The 18,510-nt window shown below is 46.0% G+C and overlaps 1 protein-coding gene across 2 annotated transcripts; it reads right to left on the bottom strand.

Annotated features, from left to right (window-relative positions):
- Window positions 1-399: 399 nt before the first annotated feature.
- Window positions 400-14,472, bottom strand: TMEM140 (transmembrane protein 140). 2 transcript variants are annotated; one of them, XM_082661493.1, is made up of 3 exons: window positions 14,452-14,472; window positions 13,812-14,090; window positions 400-1,030 (listed from the first exon to the last, which is right to left on the bottom strand). In XM_082661493.1, exon 3 carries the CDS (start codon window positions 992-994, stop codon window positions 407-409), a length of 588 nt encoding a protein of 195 aa, XP_082517619.1. In that variant the 5' UTR covers window positions 995-1,030; window positions 13,812-14,090; window positions 14,452-14,472; the 3' UTR covers window positions 400-406. The 2 variants fall into 2 exon arrangements, with proteins under 2 accessions (XP_082517619.1, XP_082517618.1); XM_082661492.1 differs by lacking the exon at window positions 14,452-14,472 and adding an exon at window positions 14,296-14,441.
- Window positions 14,473-18,510: the final 4,038 nt, after the last annotated feature.

Below are 18,510 nucleotides of genomic sequence, written 5' to 3' on the forward strand. Positions count from 1 at the left end.
CTGAGGTGTTTCTTCATAAACCCTCACTGGGTTCCAGTCTGGCGTTTGGCAACTTGTACTGGAAATCTGGCCCCATGACAGGAAGCCTTATCTCCCCATTGTTCTGAGGATAAAGTAAGAATGGCTTGCTCAGATCAGTTAGTTAAAGCAGGAATTCTTGTGACAATGAGCTGTGTGGTTTTAGGGTGACCTTGGGAACCTTAAAAGTCCCAAAGGACGCACAACCCTACACTAAGTGGCCGAGGGAGCCCTGGCCGCCCTTGCTGCCTGTCCTTGATGTCAGGTGCCCTACTCCCTCCGCGGTGGGTCCCGTCTGCTAGTCTTGAGATCAGCATTAGCTATGAAGCAGGATGGCCGAGAAGACACAGCAGCCCGTGAATCCTCTGGCACCTTCTCTGAGCATAGTTCAAACAGAACCCTTGCAATCACGTAAGCCTTTAGAGCTAGCAGCTCTCAAGTTCTTGTCCTTTACCCTCTGAGGGAACACGACTGTGGCCATAAGCAAGAGGATGAGTAAGCCCTGGGCAACACCCAGAGCTAGAAACCCAGGCCCCAGGAGGGAGAGCCGGAGCCACTTCCATGTGTAGGTGAGGAAGAGGCCCAGGCCGCTGGCCAGCAGCATGGAGGACGTGGCCAGGAAGCCCACGGCCAGCTGCCACTCTCCCTCGTTACTGTTGCACCAGGCCAGGAGGAGAGGCAGGGGCACGAAGAGGGTGAGGACCAGGGCCCCGTACACGCCAAGCCTGGCCAGGGCCAGGCCAACTCGAGGCACCCCCAGGGCCTCCAGCTCAGGGAACTGGTGACACTGTAGGGCTCCAGTGCCCTCGTTCCAAAGACAGAAGTTGTAGAAGCCAATTCTGAGGTTGGGCAAGTCGATAAGGTTGCTGGCCTTCCAGAGGAGAGCAAAGAACAGCAGGAAGATCACTGTGACTGTGAGTGTCATGATTCCCAGGAACAGCAGTTGGTTACTCCGCCTTGACCTTAGGACGGGCATCTTCTCCTGCGCTTCGCAGGGCGCCTTCCTGGGTACCTGCAGGAAGTCACGCCGTGAGTGTCCATTTCTCCCTGTCTCCCTCCCAGTTTCTTCTCAAGCTCCTGCTCTCCCTTCTGGAATTCCATAAAAACCTGTGGCAAACTCCCTTCAAGACAGCCAAACTAAAACCAAGACATCTGGGGTAACCTCCAGGCAGGCTCCACGGGCTAAGTCCTCAGCTGCCTCTCTGGGTTGAGATCAGGAGGAAGGGCCCTCCTGGCAGCTTTGAGGGCGGGAAATATCATAACTGAATGACCTTTGGCCTGAGACTTTGCTGAATCTGATTTTTCCTTAGGATTAATATCTAAAACTGCAATCACTGGGTCAAGGGTAGCAATATTTTTTAGTGATTTTACTGCATTTTGCCAAATTGATCTACAGGAAACTTGCCTTCTCTAGTCCCTCCATAGTATATAGTATCGATATATATAGGATGTACCTTCGTCATCTTTTTGGAAAAATGTTTTCACTAAGTTTTTAATCAGAAGGACTTCTCCAAATTGGCCTCTCAAACAGTAATCTGCATACTATGCCTTCATATTTGTAAATTTGCCAATATGGAACAAAACAGCCATTTCCATCCTGAAGTGCCTAGGAGCACAGGGCCAGAACACAGAGTGGTATCCTGCAGTGCACCCGGCCAGGGCTGCCCGTGGTGTGGGCAGTGCAGGGAGTGGTGGCCAGTGGTGGCCCTGGAGATCAATTTCTGGAGGGACCCCTTGAGAGGTGCAGCCCCTCACCTTTCCCAGAGCTGGCTGGAGGGTCTGCCTGACCACTCCCACACTTGTCCTGCGCGTGGAAAAACAAAGCGTGGTGAGAGGGGGCAGGATGTGGAACAGACTGAGGGGGAGGGCAGCGTCAGGCCATGCAGACTGCTACAGCAAATTACCGCGGACTGGGTGGCTCGTCAGCAACAGAGATTTCTTCCTCAGTTCAGGCGGCAAGTCCAAAATCAAGGCACCGGCCGATTCGGAGTGTGGTAAGGGCTCAGCTTTTTGCTGTGTCCTCACATGGTGGAAGGGACCAGGAACTCTCTGGGGCCTCTTTTTTAAGGGCACCGATCCCATTCTAATCACCTCCCAAAGGCCCCACTTACAAATACTGTCTCGTTGGGGGTTAGGTTTCAACATACGAACTTTGGGGGGACACAGATGTTCAGTCTGCAGTAGGTGGCTGATGAGAATAAAGATTTATCAGTGACTCCTTTGGCAGAGACAGAAAGATTTACCAGGTATAAGAAGAGTGTGTTTAGTCCACGGTATTAGATTGGTACGGTAAGTTTTAACCGGTGCAGCCCACGGGATGGGAAAAATTCCCAACAGGAACATAGTTTGCACGGTTTTACATATTAACAAATGTTTGTAAAAGCCTGTATCTCCATTTTTAATGCATTTAGGTATTTCGGGGTGTAGGATGGATTTCCAGGACTGGAATCCGGATTTACACCATGGTGCAGTGGGAAATGAGATTTGACTTGCCTCCATGGTCCAGGTTGGGAGTTGGGGTGCCTTTGTGTAAACGCTCCCTCTTACTTCTCCTATTTCAAGCCTGTTACACTTGGGCTAAAAAAATATATATATATTAAGCTTAATGCAAAAAGATTCCTGGGGCTTCTCAGAGGAGACTGCCTGAGCCATGTCAATCAGCAGCTCCCCAGGCACCCAGGGCCTTTGTTTCTGACTTCCTCTTCTCTCTCGAGGTTTTCAACAGAGAGTGAGACAAAATAAATTGGAGCTAGGAAGCCCATGAGCAGGCGTGTGGAGAAGGTGGTAGTCCCTGATTTACTTCCTCTCACCCCTTTATGCACATAGAATTCAGTCCCAACTCCTATGCCTGGTACGTGAGGCTCACCACGATCTGGTATGGCTTAGAACTTGAACTTGGGTTCTCCAGTGAGGCCCAGCTCCCTTTGGTCTTCCCCCCTTGCTTTGCTCAGTCCAGCACCTGCCCACTGTCCCCATTCCTGACTGCCCACCCGCTCAGGCACTCCACCTCCTCAAGTCCTACCCTGTTCTCTGCCTCTCTGAGTCCTACTAATTTTTCACCAGCTTTCTCAGACTGCTTCAGCCCACACTCGGCTATAGCTGAAGGCCAAGATTATGCTCCCACTCGCTGTTTTATCCCAGAATGGTGCGTGATACACAGTAGGAACTCTTTTTTTTTTTTTTTTTTGAATGAAAATGACATATAGCGCCCTTTAGGTCCTGCATGTACTTATCTAACAAGACGGCAAAGCTTCTTGAGGTGAGGGGCCTTGTTTTACGTCTCATATATACTCAGTGCTGGGATGGCTCCTCCGTGCTTCCTGTTGGGATGTGGACAGAGAGGTTAGGGGCTAGTCCTAGCTTCTTTTTTCTAAACACTTCCCAGTAAAACGATATGGTTATTTGGTTGGAAAACCCTAGGGTACTCTGCTCTGCCTTCCTAAGAGCTTACCCTGTTTTGTTTTGTTTTGGCTTTTAACAATCCTAGTATTCATGTTCTCACCACAATGAGCTTTTTAGTTCCCTTTAGATGATAAGCCTGAGCTTCCTTCAGAGGGCAGAAGGGGACACTGCTGAGTCACTGTTGCTATTTTTAGGTGAAGTTTTCCTGTTTATAATAAAGTAATGCATCGTGGTTGTAGAAAACTAGAAAAATGCACGAAAGTATGGAGACAAAACTAAAAATCGTCTATAATTTCAAGGTTGTAGAAGTAACCAGTCAACGACACATTTCCTTCTATAATGTTGTTTTACATAGTTGGGACCACGTAAATATATGTGCTTGTATCCCGCTTTGTAAACATCATTATAGCATTAATATTTCCTTTTGTCACTAGAAGTGTTTCCTAAACAATATTTTTAACGGCTGCGTTAGCTGTTCTATTGTGTATGGTTTATATATTCTGTCTTACGATGTTGTTTTATAATATTAAAAATAATGCCAGGGTGACTATGTTTGTGAGTCAGTTTATCCTTCCACCAGCAGCTTAAGAGAGTACTTATCTCATCTCATCCTCCCAGATTGAATTTTCTTGTCTTTTCATCTTTGATAATGAAAAACGACACAGCATTGCTGTACTGTTTCTTTTTAATGAGCAAGGTTTAACGTTTTTTAAGTGTTTGTTTACCGTCTCTGTTTTCTTCTCTTGGGAGTGCTGTCATTTCCTTTTTTTTTTTTCTTTCTATCATTTTCAGTTTTGGTTTCTGTTTGGTTTCTGTATATGAGCTCTTTATAAATAAAGGCTGCTAGCCTTTTGTCGTCACAACGGTCACCGTAAAGCATAACCCTTTTGTGGCAGTGGGGCCCCTGGACCAAGACACAGATCTTGACTCTGAGTGAGTGTGTGGAGTGTGTTCACGCTTGTCACCGGAGAGCCCAGGGCAGCAGGGTCCCAGTTAGAGAAGCAGAAGGAGAACACTCCCAGACAGTGCATTCGAGGCAGTTTGTCTGCTTTTGTTTTCTAGTTTAAGCACCTCTGAAGTTTTCACGCTGATGGGATGATGGCTGAAAGAGGCACAGACATAGTATCCTGATCTTCTAAATTACGTTCTTGCCACCTTCATGTTAAAAGAGGGAAACTTGCATGAGGTCGTGTCTGAGGGAGGGTTGGAGCACTGGCGGATTGTTGCACTGGAAATCCCTCCGGCCGCCCACGCCCCGAGGGTAGGACACCTGGCAGGCAGAGAACGGGTGACCAGAGAGCTTTTCCCAGCATAGGTTTCACCCCTGGCCTGCCCCTTGACTGTAAGGGACACTTGAGAAGGGCTGATGGAGCGGGGAGGCCGGCTCTTGCCACCGACACTGGCTTGTTTACTTCAGATGGCTGAAGGCCTACCACGTGCTCTCTTGAGTTCCAGGGTCAAAGTGGACTTTGCAAACTGCTGCCCGTCGACCTTTTGTTTCCATTTTAGAGAAGGTCTGTAGCTCCAGCTCCCAAGCACTTCTTTCTTTTATGCTAAAATATTTATCAGCTTAATCATTATGCGGCTGCTGTATACAGATGTTGATCACACACTTATTTATAACTTCTGATTCGTCACTGCTCTAATCATGACTTCACATATTACATTTTCATCTTACCCCAACATACGAGATTCCCCACAAAACTCCTTTCTCTACATTGACTTAGCAAAAATACCCACTCCCAAATCACCCACCTCATTCTGTTTCTTCAGTTCATTCTTCCTGCCTGAGCGTCTAATGATATTCAGTAACAAGACTTTATATAGCTGGGGCTTATTTAGTTTCTTGCCATTTTGCCCGAGTTCACCACCTGCACGCCTCTGTCCCGAATGATGCCCCCGAGGGTAGCCTCCTGGAGCACCCTGCACTGGCGCTCATATCAGGGCACCACTCGTCCACCACCGGGAGATTCTGCTTCGTTCATCACGTGTTTAATGAGCCCTTATAGGTGCCCATCGGAGAGGAAGGCAAGTTCCTGTAAGTGTCCCCTTCAGCCCGAGCTCCCGCTCCAGAGGGTGGGGACGAGACTCTGGAACGTTTGAATTCCTCGGCCAGGGAATGGTACAGTGTGCTGTGCCCGCAGGTGTGTAAATGTCCTGGAGCTTGTTAACAAGGATGACTCTTGACGCCAAGGGCGCCCACTTTCCAGGGACAACATTAACAATAACTTGGCCTTCTCCTGCTTCTTTGGGATCAGGACTCCCCAGTGCTGTTAGTGCCCGTGTCACCTCCTGGACCTCTTCTCCCATTATTCCTGCTCTCCACTCCCTCCCCCAGCTTCTGCCACATTGGCTCCTTTCGCATTTTCCAAAAACTTTAGGCAAGCTTGGGACTTTGCACTTGCATTCCTCGCCTGGAGTGCTCTTCTGTCATCACGTGTCTGCCTCCCTTGGGTCTCTGTTATCACGTGTCTGCCTCCCCTGGGTCTCTGTTATCACGTGTCTGCCTCCCCTGGGTCTCTGCTCAAAGGTCCCTTTCTCAGTGGCGCCATCCCTGGTCGGCATTTTGAAGCCGCAGCAGCCCTTCCGCGGCACCGGCACCGCTCTCCCTGTGCTGCTTCCCTGCTCTTCCTCCTTGCGGTTTTCCACCATCTAACGTGCTAAATGTTTTCTTTTGTCTTCCATCTACAACCCTCAGTAGAATGTAAACTTCACGTGGGCAAGGAATTTTATCTGTTAGGCAAATCAGACAAAAATCTATGGCTGCCCGTCTCTCTCAAAATCTGCCTTTAACTGTTACATCCGCAACACCCAGGACTACCTGGCACATTATGGGCACGTAGTAAGTATCCACTGAGTGACCTCTGAATGGTTTCGTGAACGTCAGCCATGGCACATAGAGCTTCGTAAATGCCTCCTTCTATTTTTTTTTTTGCGGTACGCGGGCCTCTCACTGCTGTGGCCTCTCCCGTTGCGGAGCGCAGGCTCAGCGGCCATGGCTCACGGGCCCAGCCGCTCCGCGGCATGTGGGATCTTCCCGGACCGGGGCACGAACCCGCGTCCCGTGCATCGGCAGATGGACTCTCAACCACTGCGCCACCAGGGAAGCCCTGCTTCTATTTTTTTGACCTGAATCTCTGTCCTAGTTCTCCTCCTTCTCTGTTTTTTATGCTTCCCATTTCCTAAATGTAAGTTTCCTCAAGCTTGTCCCCTCTTTCTCAGACATGTATGTGAGCCTGTAGCTAGCTTCAGGCGTTGGACACTGTGAGGCCCCTTGCAAGGAGGGACTCAGGTGTGGTGAGGCCCCGCCCCGCCCCGCCCCCGCACCAGCAGGAGCAGTTGCTGCCATGACCTGGCAAAACTTGGATGTTATAATTTTGCTGCTGACAGACACTACACAGTGTGCAAGTTTTGTGGAACAGAAGCTTGAAAGAAAAACGGATGGGTTTCTAGTTTGTCGGCTACAAATTCATCTCCCGGCCTTCCTTCTCATTAATGACTTAAGAAAGCTATAGGGGAGCTTGGAGGGCAGAACTTGCTTTGAGAAGTCTTTATGATCACTGGAGGTGTCTAAGAAAGAATCTAGTTTGATTGAGGGCTTATTAAAGATCAAATACTGACCTCAAAATCTTTTTGAGCATTTACTCTGCGCCAGGCCCTGTACTAAGCACTTAGCAGGTATTCTTAAGTTTTCACTATGAGAGCACATTTAATGTTATTATCTTCACTTTCCAGAGGAGAAAACTGAGGCTTAGTGAGGCTCAGTGACTTCCCCAAGTGAGCCTGGTGAGGCCTGTTGGGCAGAATTGTGAAATCACTGTAAGAACCTGAGTCTTGTCTCCCGAGGTCTGGCCCTCACGTGCATCATCCCCTTTAATCTTCACGGCCACAGTGTGTGGACATCACATTATTCTCCTCTTGTATGGGGGTGACATTGAGCTTAGACTTTGAAGCTGTGTGTCCTGGGTTCAAATCCCTGCTCTACCATTTACTAGCTACCTGAATGTCTCTCTGCCTAGTTTTCTCATCTGCAAAATGGGTATAACAATAGAGCATGTTTTGTAAATGTTATGGAAATTAAGTGAGGTGATTTATGTGCAGCATGTGGAACGTTACCTAGTGTTACTTAAATTATTATCATAGAGAGGAAACTGAGGCTCAGAGAAGTGACATTCTTGAGGAGACACTAGTACTGGAGTTCAGAACAGAGCTTCCCTGGAGAACCTGGACTCCAGGAAGCTGTCCTCACTGGTGGCTGGCGCGGACGACTCCGGGATGGTGTGAGGGATGTGGTGGTGAAGAGTGTGGACCTTAGCGCCAGACCACCGGGGTTCAGGCTGCTGTCCTGTCGCTCATAGCGCGTGACCTTGGGCATGTCAGTGAGCTTGCCGGAGTCTACATCCCCGCCCTTAACGCGCCTTCGGGCCTGTCCCTGGGGGCTGTTGTGAGACTGAAGTGAGTTAATTTGATCTGCACAGGTGGACTGCTGCCTGCTCTGGTGCCGTGGTGGAGGCTGTGGTCCAGGGGAGAAAGGGGACACGAGGGAAGAGCAGGACAGGGGCGGAGGGCGTGGCTGCGACGTGAATGGGGGGGAGCGAAGCCCAGGGAAGAAAATACGAGCAGAAGAAAGTCAGAAAAACAGAATCTGACAGAGGAGAGAGCCAGGTTGTCAGAGGGGGCCTCCAGCCCTGGCGAAAATCTGTCTAGCTGAACTCATTGAGCCATCACTGTGCTTGTGGTTTGGGTGTGGCTCCTGACGAAAATAAAAAGGGAAGAAGAAAGGGAAATGTGTCATATTTGCTTTGGCAGAAACGTGAGCTCAGGTTCTTACTTTTGAAAACGAGGCCACAGCGCTGTTTCCCAAATGTTGTAAGATGGAAGCAGCCGCCTGGGTTTCAGATGCCGCACGGATGGCCGGGCCAGCAGTGGCTTTTTATGGAACACTGTGACGTCTGGATTTACTTAATTTTTCCATGTAAATAAAAACAGCTTTGCCAGCAGAAACATGACTACACCATGAGACTGCAGCGTGGAGTTGGCGCACTCGCCACCCCCTCCACCTCCAGCAAGCTACCGCAATAGACTGTCTCAGCAGCTCCATTAATATTAACTTGCTGTTTGTCCAGTTGTTTTGTTGCTCATTAGCCCTGCTAGTAAGCAGATGATCCAGCTGGGAACAAAGGTCAAAAAAAATTTAGCGCGGGGAAAAATAATCCTTAAAAATGAGAAAACGCCTGCACCTTGGGACCCATCCTCGTTTGGTTTTTACTGGGGGGACTTCACAGTGCAGTTTACGGGGGGGCCAAGATTCACAGGCCCCAAGGCAGAGTTTGAAGACAAATAACAGTACCAGCAAAGAGTGACGGCCTTTGCTGTCGCCCTCGATTATGCTGCTTCTGCCCTCTATCCTGCACTCACCTGGAGAGCCACTGCCCCCCCTTCTACTGATGAGGCCAGGGTTTCCTCTTGTGACTCCAGACGATTCCCTGAGTCACAGGCCCTGGGGAATCAGTAACATGCGGGGCAAAGCAGGGGCTTGCCTTCCTTGAGCTTGCACTCTGGTTGGGGAGACAAACACCAAACATGTATTTTTAAAAAGATAATTATAATTTTTGAAGAGATTTGGGAAGCAAATAAACAGGGTGATGTGAAGGAGAGAACCTGGTAGAAGGAAGTGATGGGTCTCCATTGGAGGGTCAGGGAAGGCCTGTCTGTGAAGGAGACATTTGATTTGAGGCCTGAGGGATGTGAAAAAGCCAGGGGAAGAGGCTTCTAGAAACAGAGTGCAGTGGTTATAAATACCGGGTTGGGAGAGGAACAGACACTGGGTGACAGCCCAGTGACGGAGGGGACAGGACGAGGCTGGACTGGTGAGCGGACCCAGGTCCCTGAGGACCTTGGAGGCCAGGGTGAGAGGTTTGGATTATATCCTCACTAGGTGCTTCATTAACTCGAGCCCCTGCTCCCCCAAACCTAAGGCGCGAGGCCCCAGGTGGCGGGGCTGAAGGTGCGGAGAGTTCCTGAGCTGGGGTTGGAGCAGTGCTAGGCATTGTCTCTGGCGGTTCTGCCCACTAGCCCTGCTGGAAAACTAGTGAACGTAGTTTGCCCCCAGCAGTCAGAAGGAAAGAAGAGGAGGGAAAGCATGATAGATGGTCACTTAGGCTTAGACCTTCAGTTTTGCAAAAGTTATTTTGAGAGTTGGCTGGAAAGGAGGCTAAGTTTTCTCGGACTTCACCTCCATCCCCACACAGGAGGATGCGGTTCTTACCTGGAGAGTTTGTAACGCATATGAAATGGCTTTGTAACTCACTAAAATAACTCAAAGAAAGCAAATCACAGGCAAACTGAGTAGCAGGTGCTATGGGGCCTCTCCCTCCATCCCTCAGAAAGTGAATCTTTCCCTGGTCACTCTTAGGGGGGTGCTGACTGAGGCCTGATGCTTCCTGGTGGGCGGGATGCTGCAGGAAGGGGCCGAGGTCGCTGCTCCTTTGTGTTCTCTGCTCTGCCAGGGTCTTGGCTGTTAGTACCTGCACCTCCCTACTGCTGCTGAGTGGGCAGAAGATCTGTGTCCTCACAGAAGAGCTGGGGATCGGGGGCGTCCCCTCCCAAAGTCTATTCAAGTCTAGATTTTTGGCTGATAAAGTTAAGTTGTATATTGGGACTCAGAAAATGAGGCGGCCCCAGTGGCCCAGCCCAGGTCACAAATCTAAACCCAAGTCAGCCTGCCTGGGAAACACCTGTCAAGGACCCTAACATACACCAATCACAGTCTTCCAGCAGCCTGAGCCAGCTCACCTTCCCCAGGAAACAGGACCTGCTGGCTACGAGGTCGAGGCTTCATCATAAGCCACGTTGCCTCTTCTAACGCTCTGTCCCACATCCCTAGAAAGAATGCTCCACCGCTTGTGAGGCGCCACACTCCCTGGATCTGTGGATTGTTTTTCCTTGAACGAAGGAATGAGTAAACTCATTACTAAATTATTTCAGTTCTGTCATTTTGACAGGACTGAGACAGCTGAGGTGGTGTGAGCCTAGGGGTATAGAATAAAGCCCTGCAAAAAGTCTCAGTTTCTGCGAGAACATACTGTGTATGCATATGTGAAGATTAAACTTCCAAAGGTATTTATTATATTAATTAATTCACCTTAAGCTGTAGTTCACTTGAAGAGGCCTAAGGCAGGCTAGAGTCACTGAGGTCATTGCAGTGTCCAGCTCCCAAGGAGAAATAACTGAGGGGGAAGTGGGCCCAATAGAACAGAATGGCAGGGGTACTGGATGGACAGCTCAGAGAGCAGAATGTCTCAGAAAAGCCATGTATATGAAGTTAATACACCGTAAAATTGGTGTTATAATTCAGTGGAAGAAAGGGTTTTCCATTGACTAATGCTGAAGCAATTGATTAGTTAAAACAAAAGAAAACTATTTTAGGGCCTCATCTCACTCCACATACCAAAATAAATTTCACATGGATCCGATAGTGAAGTGTAAGGAACAAACAGACAAAAGAAAAAAAAAGATCTAGAAAAAAGTAAATATTTGATTTATGAATGAGAAAGAATGCTCTGAGCTTAAAAGCAAATTGAAACTACAAAGAAAAAAGCAGTACAGATTTAACTATTAAAATATACATTTTATACAACAAAATGTAAAATTAAAAGTCAGTGATCATGGAGGGCTTTCCTAGTGGCACAGTGGTTAGGAATCTGCCTGCCAGTGCAGGGGACACGGGTTCGAGTCCTGGTCCAGGAAGATCCCACATGTCACAGAGCAACTAAGCCCGTGCGCCACAGCTACTGAGCCTGCATTCTAGAGCCCGTGAGCCACAACCACTGAGCCCTTGCACCACAACTACAGAAGCCCACACGCCTAGAGCCTGTGCTCTGCCACAAGAGAAGCCACCACACCGCAACGAAGAGTAGCCCCCGCTCGTCACAACTAGAGAAAGCCAGAGCACAGCAAAGAAGACCCAATGCAGCCCCCCCAAAAAAAGTCAGTGAGTATGGAAAAATATCTGCAACAAACATGAAATGGTTAATATACCTAATATAACAAATGTTCATGCAAACAGATAAGAAAAACATTAATCTCCATAAAAATGGACAAGGCATATGAAGAGATATTTCACGTAAGAAGGAATGCAAAATAGTTAACTGTAAAAGCTCTTCTGTTTATTTGTACCCTCCACCACATGTGTGAGGGTTTTTCCCCACCAAGGAAGTTTCTGTGACACCTGGATGTCCTATAATTTAACTTAATTCTGACACTATCTACCTGGAGATAGCATCAGATCCCACAGGTTAAGGGGTCAGTGCCACAAGCCGAGCGCTGCCCCCCGCAGTGCAAGTCTAGGATAACTTCGAGTTTCCCATGACCCCCTCCTTGGGTTTGATTAATTTGCTAGAGTGGCTCACACAGAACTCAGGAAAACAGCCTACTTACTAGAATACTCATTCATCATAGGAGGATACAACTCAGGAACAGCCACCCAGAAGATGCCTAGGGCAAAGGGTGGGGGGAAGGGTCGTGGAGCTTCCATGCCCTCTTTAGGCCTGTCACCCTCCTGGCATCTCCGTGTGTCCACCAACCCAGAAGCTCTTGAACCCTGTACTTCAGGGATTTTTATGGAGGTTTCATTACGTAGGTATGATTGAATCATTGGCCACTGGTGATTGAACTCAGTCTCCAGCCGCTCTCACCTCCCTAGAGGTTGGGGGCTGGGGTGGTGGTTTTCCCTGGCAGCCGGCCCCATTCTTAGCGACTTGCCAAAAGTTAACAACTCAGATGTGGTTGAAAAGGGTTTGTAATGAATAAAAAAAAGACACCTTTACCTCTGTTATCACTAAGGAAATTCCAAGGGTTTTAGGAGCTCTGTGCCAGAAATGGGGACAGAGACCAAACACATATTTCTTATTATAAAACACGCTATCACATTAACTAACATGAAAAAAGTCTATATACCTCATGTAATGTAATCAAAGATATGCCAAGTAAAATAACCTATAAGTTTCCCTATTAAAACTGCAGCTAAAAACACTGATATCTAGAGTGCAGTAAAACTAGCATTTTCATATAATGATGGTGGATGTGAAAATTCCTAGAAACATTCTGGGAGGCAATATGGCAAAAGGCACTGAAAACCCTAAAAATCATCATACCTTTTGGCCAAGTAATTCCACTTATGAGTCTACCCTAAGGCAGCAATCAGAAATGCAATCAATGATTTATATACAGGAATGTTCATCATAGTATTACTTTGGCAAAAAATGAGAAGCAACTTGAATGCCCAACATTAGAATCAAATTATGACATATCAAGATACTAAAACTCTATGCAGCCTTTAGAAGAACCAGGTCTGAAATCACACTTTATAGTATAACTGCAAGAAAGAGACTAAGGAATTTTTCTAAAATGTTCATGTTTGCCCTGATATCTCTGGCATGGGTAAGAGTTCCTTTCTTTTTACATTAAAAATATTTCCAGAATCATGTGTTATATTTATGTAAAAGTGAAATTTAGAAAACCAACAATCTTAGTGACTAGATAAAGCAGGGGGTTAGCTGGAAAGAGTGTTGAGAAAGGGGAATATACAAAATCAAAAGGAGAACGTCATGTGCACGGATTCGGGACTTTGGGAGAGATGAGGTTTAGGAAGAAGGTACTGAAAAATGCATTTCAGCCGTCATGAGGGAGGAAGGAAGGACAAATCACATAATACATGTATTTATCTCTTCCCAAAGAGCCTTTGATTTTACAGGTGAAGAAGCATATTGGAAATTATTAGGAAAATAGCCCACATTAAAAAAAAATCTTTTAAGATCACCAACTGAACTAAAATCCCGCCATGAATTTCCATCAAGGTGTGAAAAGCAATGTAGTCTAATAACACAGGGTCTGAAAATCTCTTGTCTTCTTTCTGAGTCAAGAACACAGGTCTTTCTGACAATCTTAGTCCACAGTGCGTATTTTAAGAACTCATAGTGTTTCCTGTAACTACCAGTTTAGCTACTGCGAGTCAGTGATCTGCTTTTGTTTGGTGGCCTATTTCTGATGAAGAATCCACTTCATGCGTCACAAACCATTATTTGTACAGACTCGGTGCAAGACCCTGCTGCCCACAGTTCTCCCCTGCATTTCTAACCAGTTATACTGACATTACCTGCACCCCTTCTGAGGCCAGAGTCGCACAGTGATGCTGCAGGGAGTAGGGAGAAGGAGGGAAGAGCAGAGCTCACGAAGGTGGGTCTGTATGGGGGGGAAGGTCCCCAGATCCTGACTACCAGTCGTTTCCCCAGGCCCATGGCTAGAATGCAGGGTCTGAGAGGAAAGCTGACTTGTCTTGCAGAGAGGCAGGCGTCTGGGCGAGCTGTGGGGCATGTAGGGTAGGTACTTACCAAAAAGAAGATGCAGAACCCACAAAACACTCATAAAGAGGAGGAGCAGGAAATCATGTTCGCTTGATTCTTCTCTCTCGCTGCGTCCTAATGTCAGGTTCCAGAAACGAGGCCGGTGGAGACTGGAACGATGCAGCCCCGAGCATAAGCCCCGAGCTTATGACTGGCTGGCAGGCGCAGTTGTGCCTAAGTAAACAGCTCTCTGAACTTTGTCACATTTGTGCTGACTGATGACACTATCCCCTGATTTCACTTTCATTTCTTGCCGGTGGCTCCTGACTTTTCAGAAAGAAAGAATGTAAACAACATTGTTGTTCCTCAAACTGGCCACTTTACCCACACCTGAACCAACCAACCAATAGACTTAAAGAGGCAGGCAAGTGTCTTGATTATATCACACCACAATTCCAGAAAGGAAACTGGCCAAGACACTCTCAAAACTCCTAATGTTTTAAACCAAGATAAATACAACCTAGAATCTTACTAAGAAGGGACCCTCAAGATCATCTGGTCTGAGATCCCAGACCGAGGTCACCACTGGGGAAGAAGTTATGCATCTGTCCCCTCCTTTTCGGAAATCAGCCTTGTAGGATGACTGGGTATCCCTGGACACAAAACCTTGTCGTCTTAGTGTCCTCACCAGGGTGTTTAGGCCCATGCTGGAACAGCTGGAATATCTTATTTCAAAATAAGAGCAGAACGGAGCTTTTATTTTTGTAATCATAGGGGCTCCTAGCCAGAGTTTAAAAATTGCTTTCTATGCTCACATGACCAGCTGGAAATTCCAATTTGGGGTTAAGCTCGGTTAAGTCAGTAGACAGCTACCTAGTAATATTGCTGAATCCTTCAGGGTTCCTCTTCCCCTCCCTGGCCTTCCCTCAAAGGAGTTCTTTGAACTGCTACATTTTTTCCCCTTTGTAGTTCTTTTAAACTCAAACCCTAGAAAGAGGTGATGTAGGTGATGTGATCTAATAGGAAGGAAGAACAGAAACTCTGGGATCAAGGAGCTCTGCTACAGATTAGTAAATTATTTAACCTCTCTGAGCATCAGGGTCTCATGTGTAAAATGGAAACAATACCTACTTTGCATGGCTGTTGTGGAAATTGGAGATAATGTATGAAGGTTCTTAGTACAGTACTGGGCACACAGTAATGGTAGCTGTTATTAAAAGCAGAATTTCTGAATATCTTGTCTAGCCTTCATAATAATGCCTTCAAGGCAGAGATAAAATTAATTTTTTGGTCCTGGTATAAACTAGTCACGCTGAAACCCGAACACTGGTGAATGAAGTGACACAATATAGAAGAGATAGAAGTATACATTTAAGAATTTTATTTCAAGTTAGAATGCACATAGTTTTTAAAGAGTCAAGAATTTGTCAAAGTTTGTTATAGAAAACAGTAGTCCCGCACTAGCACCTTCTTCTTCTCCAGGGTAAGCACCTCGTCTGTTTTACCTGATTCTTTAGGTATTTACCTCTGCTCTGTAAGTAACATGCTGATAATGGTACTTCTTGATTTCTCAGTTTCTGGCATAATCTTTTGACTCTCAACTGTAGAAGATGAAGATGTAGCTTTCTTCTTCCTGACCCATGTGCCACAAGTCCTAATTCCCTCTTCCAAATTGGTTATTATTTTGTTTAAATTGGTACTCAGTGTCTACAATATTATAACTGTGTAAATACCATATATAGTAGCTGAGCCACACAGAAAATGATAATTTCTTTCCTTTCCTGCATAATTTTTTGTCTTTTTCTGGAGATGATACTCACCTTAACTTTTTGTTTGTTTGCGTGGTTTTCTGTGTACTTAACACTAACCCAACCCTTAAATCTTCATAATATCTTTTTTCAAGGAATTTGTAGGCATGGTACTTGATCTCTTCCCAAGATAGTCTCCCCTGGAGCCTTCCCAACAAGTCTGGGCTGATACACAGCTGTCATCCTGGTATTTCATTTCACTACCACCATCCTGGGGTTCTCATTGCCTCTGTCCAATGTTGGATCTCATATTTCCTGTGTCAGAAGCTTTTCTTGATCTATTCTTTTTTTTTTTTTTTTTTTTGGCGGTACGCGGGCCTCTCACTGCTGTGGCCTCTCCCGTTGCGGAGCACAGGCTCCGGACGCGCAGGCTCAGCGGCCATGGCTCACGGGCCCAGCCGCTCCGCGGCATGTGGGATTCTCCCGGACGGGAGCACGAACCCGCGTCCCCTGCATCGGCAGGTGGACTTTCAACCACTGCACCACCAGGGAAGCCCTCTTGATCTATTCTTTATTCTATTCTTAAATTTGATCAAAGCTAGAAGAGTATAGAATTTTAGGTTAAAAATAATTTGCCTTTATAATTTTGAAAGTCTTGTTCCATTCCATCTAGCTTTCACTAGAAGTTGAGAAGTTTAGAGCCATTCTGCTTTCTAGCTTCCAAAATGGCCTCTTCTCCTAGTCTCATCCTTGTAGCTTTGTCTTAAAATATAAAATTGTTATTTTAGTAGGTTTCTGAGAAGGAGCATGTGTGTCCTTCTCAAAAGGATTAAAAAAAAAGGATAAATATGTGTCTAAATATGTGTCCAGTTTGCCATTTTTTACTGAAAGTCTAATTTTTTTTTTTTTAACCCTTGGAGGGCTCTTTTTAGCTGTCTCTTTCACTGGTTCCCTCTGACAACATAGTGGTCCTCTAGTAGAGTTCGTCGCTCTTACCAAGCTACTAGCCTCCTCTTAATTGCTAACCCCCCAAGTCTCTGTTGTGTTTGACAGCACCCTTAGGCTTGAGCTTCTCCACATTCTGCTCCAAACAAATCAGTATCGGTAGGGAGAACTTCAGAGCTCCTAGTTCTTATGGAATGCCTCTCCTCCTGGGGCAAACTCTCTGAGCCACGGCTGTGGAGCTGGGGGTGGAGGCAGCGATCCACTTCTAGAGCGACACCTCTGCTTTTTGAGTGTGGTGCTGGGTAGGGCGGTAGCCGCTGGTCTTTTTACCCTGCATGGAACCTCCACCCTATGAACAAGCTTGGGCAAAGGTGACTGGGACTCCAGCTTCTTGGCCTGCTGTATCTGGGGAAGAGCCTTTGTCTTGTCCTCCACCCAGGCCTCTGGTTGGGTGGAGGACGGGAGGCTCTGACCTCTTTCTTGGTTGTACTTTCCTGGAATTTAGCCTCTGAAATAAAGGTAGGGGCATGAGAAATGCTAGCAGCCTGCCTTGCCTGGGGAGATACCATAGCCCTTGACTGGGAGCTGTGGGAGTGCTATTCCTGTGTCCTTGGTCACACACTTGGGAGAGTGGAGTTTCCCTCATGCTGAACTGGGGTGAAGGGAGAAATGGGTTGTGGCTTAAGTGCCACAAACTCTCACTGCTCTTACTGAGATTTGGTAGATTTTCTTGAATAAATGTTTCTTCGCCTGTTGTGTGCCCTTAGGACAATTTCTAAAAACTTTAATTTTTTTTAAAAAAACCAGTTTTGGTATTCTCACTGGGGAGTGGATGGAGGATTTTCTCAGGTTGCAGTTCTAGAACTGGATTTGTGCCCCTTTATTGTTTTTTAAAGGGAAAAGTTTTAACTTCATATAATCTAAAGACATTAGATAGCAAAGAGTATCATGAACAAATGCGAAATGACAAATTTCAGAAAATTACAAAATAAGAAACAATAACACAATCAGGATATTGCCATAGATATAGTCAGGATACAGAACAGTCCCCTCATGTTTCCCTTTTACTGTCATACCTACTTTCCTCCTTCCTCATCCCCTCCTTAATTCCTGCCAATCAGTCTGTTGTCCAAATTACATAATTTTGTTATTTCGAGAATGTGGTTACCATATGTAACCTTTTGCGATTGGCTTTTTTCACCCAGCATGACTCTCTGGAGACTCATCCAGGTTGTTTTGTGTATCAGTAGTTCATTCCTCATTATTGCTGAGTAGTAGTTCATGGCATGGATGTACCAGTTTGTTTAATGATTCATCCATTGAAGGACATAAGGATTGTTGCCATTTTATCGCTGTTACAAGTAGAGCTGCTATAAACATTTGTGTGTAGGTTTGTGAACATAAGTCTTCATTCCTCTGGGATTAATGCTCAAGAGAGCAATTGCTGGGTCATATGGTTGTTATATATTTGGTTTTAAAGAAACTGCCAAGCTATTTTCCAGAGTGACTGTACCATTTTAAATTCCCACCAGCAGTATGTGAGTAACCCAGTTTCTTTGCATCCTCATCGGCATTTGGTGCTCACTATTTTTTATTATAGCCATTCTGATACGAGTGTGGTGATATCTCATTGTGATTTTAATTGCATTTCCCTACTGGCTAATGATGTGGAACATCTTTTCATGGCTTATGTGCCATCTGTATATTCTGTATGGTGAAATATCAATTCATGTCTTTTGCCCATTTTCTAAATGAACTATTTGTTTTCTTACTGTTGAGATTTTTTTTCCTACTTGTGTGTTTTATGTTATTTTTTTATTATTATTTTATTTTTATTTTTTAAATTGAAGTATAGTTGATTTACAGTGTGTTAGTTTCTGGTGCACAGAAAGTGATTCAGTTATACATATATATATTGTTTTAATCTTTTTTATTATGGTTTATTACAGAATATTGAATATAGTTCCTTGTGCTATACAGTAGGACCTTATTGTTTATTTATTTTATATATAGTAGTTTGTATCTGCTAATCTCAAACTCCTAATTTATCTCTC

Source organism: Grampus griseus (assembly GCF_964374135.1).
Source record: "Grampus griseus genome assembly, chromosome: 9".
Classification (NCBI taxonomy): Eukaryota; Metazoa; Chordata; class Mammalia; order Artiodactyla; family Delphinidae; genus Grampus; species Grampus griseus.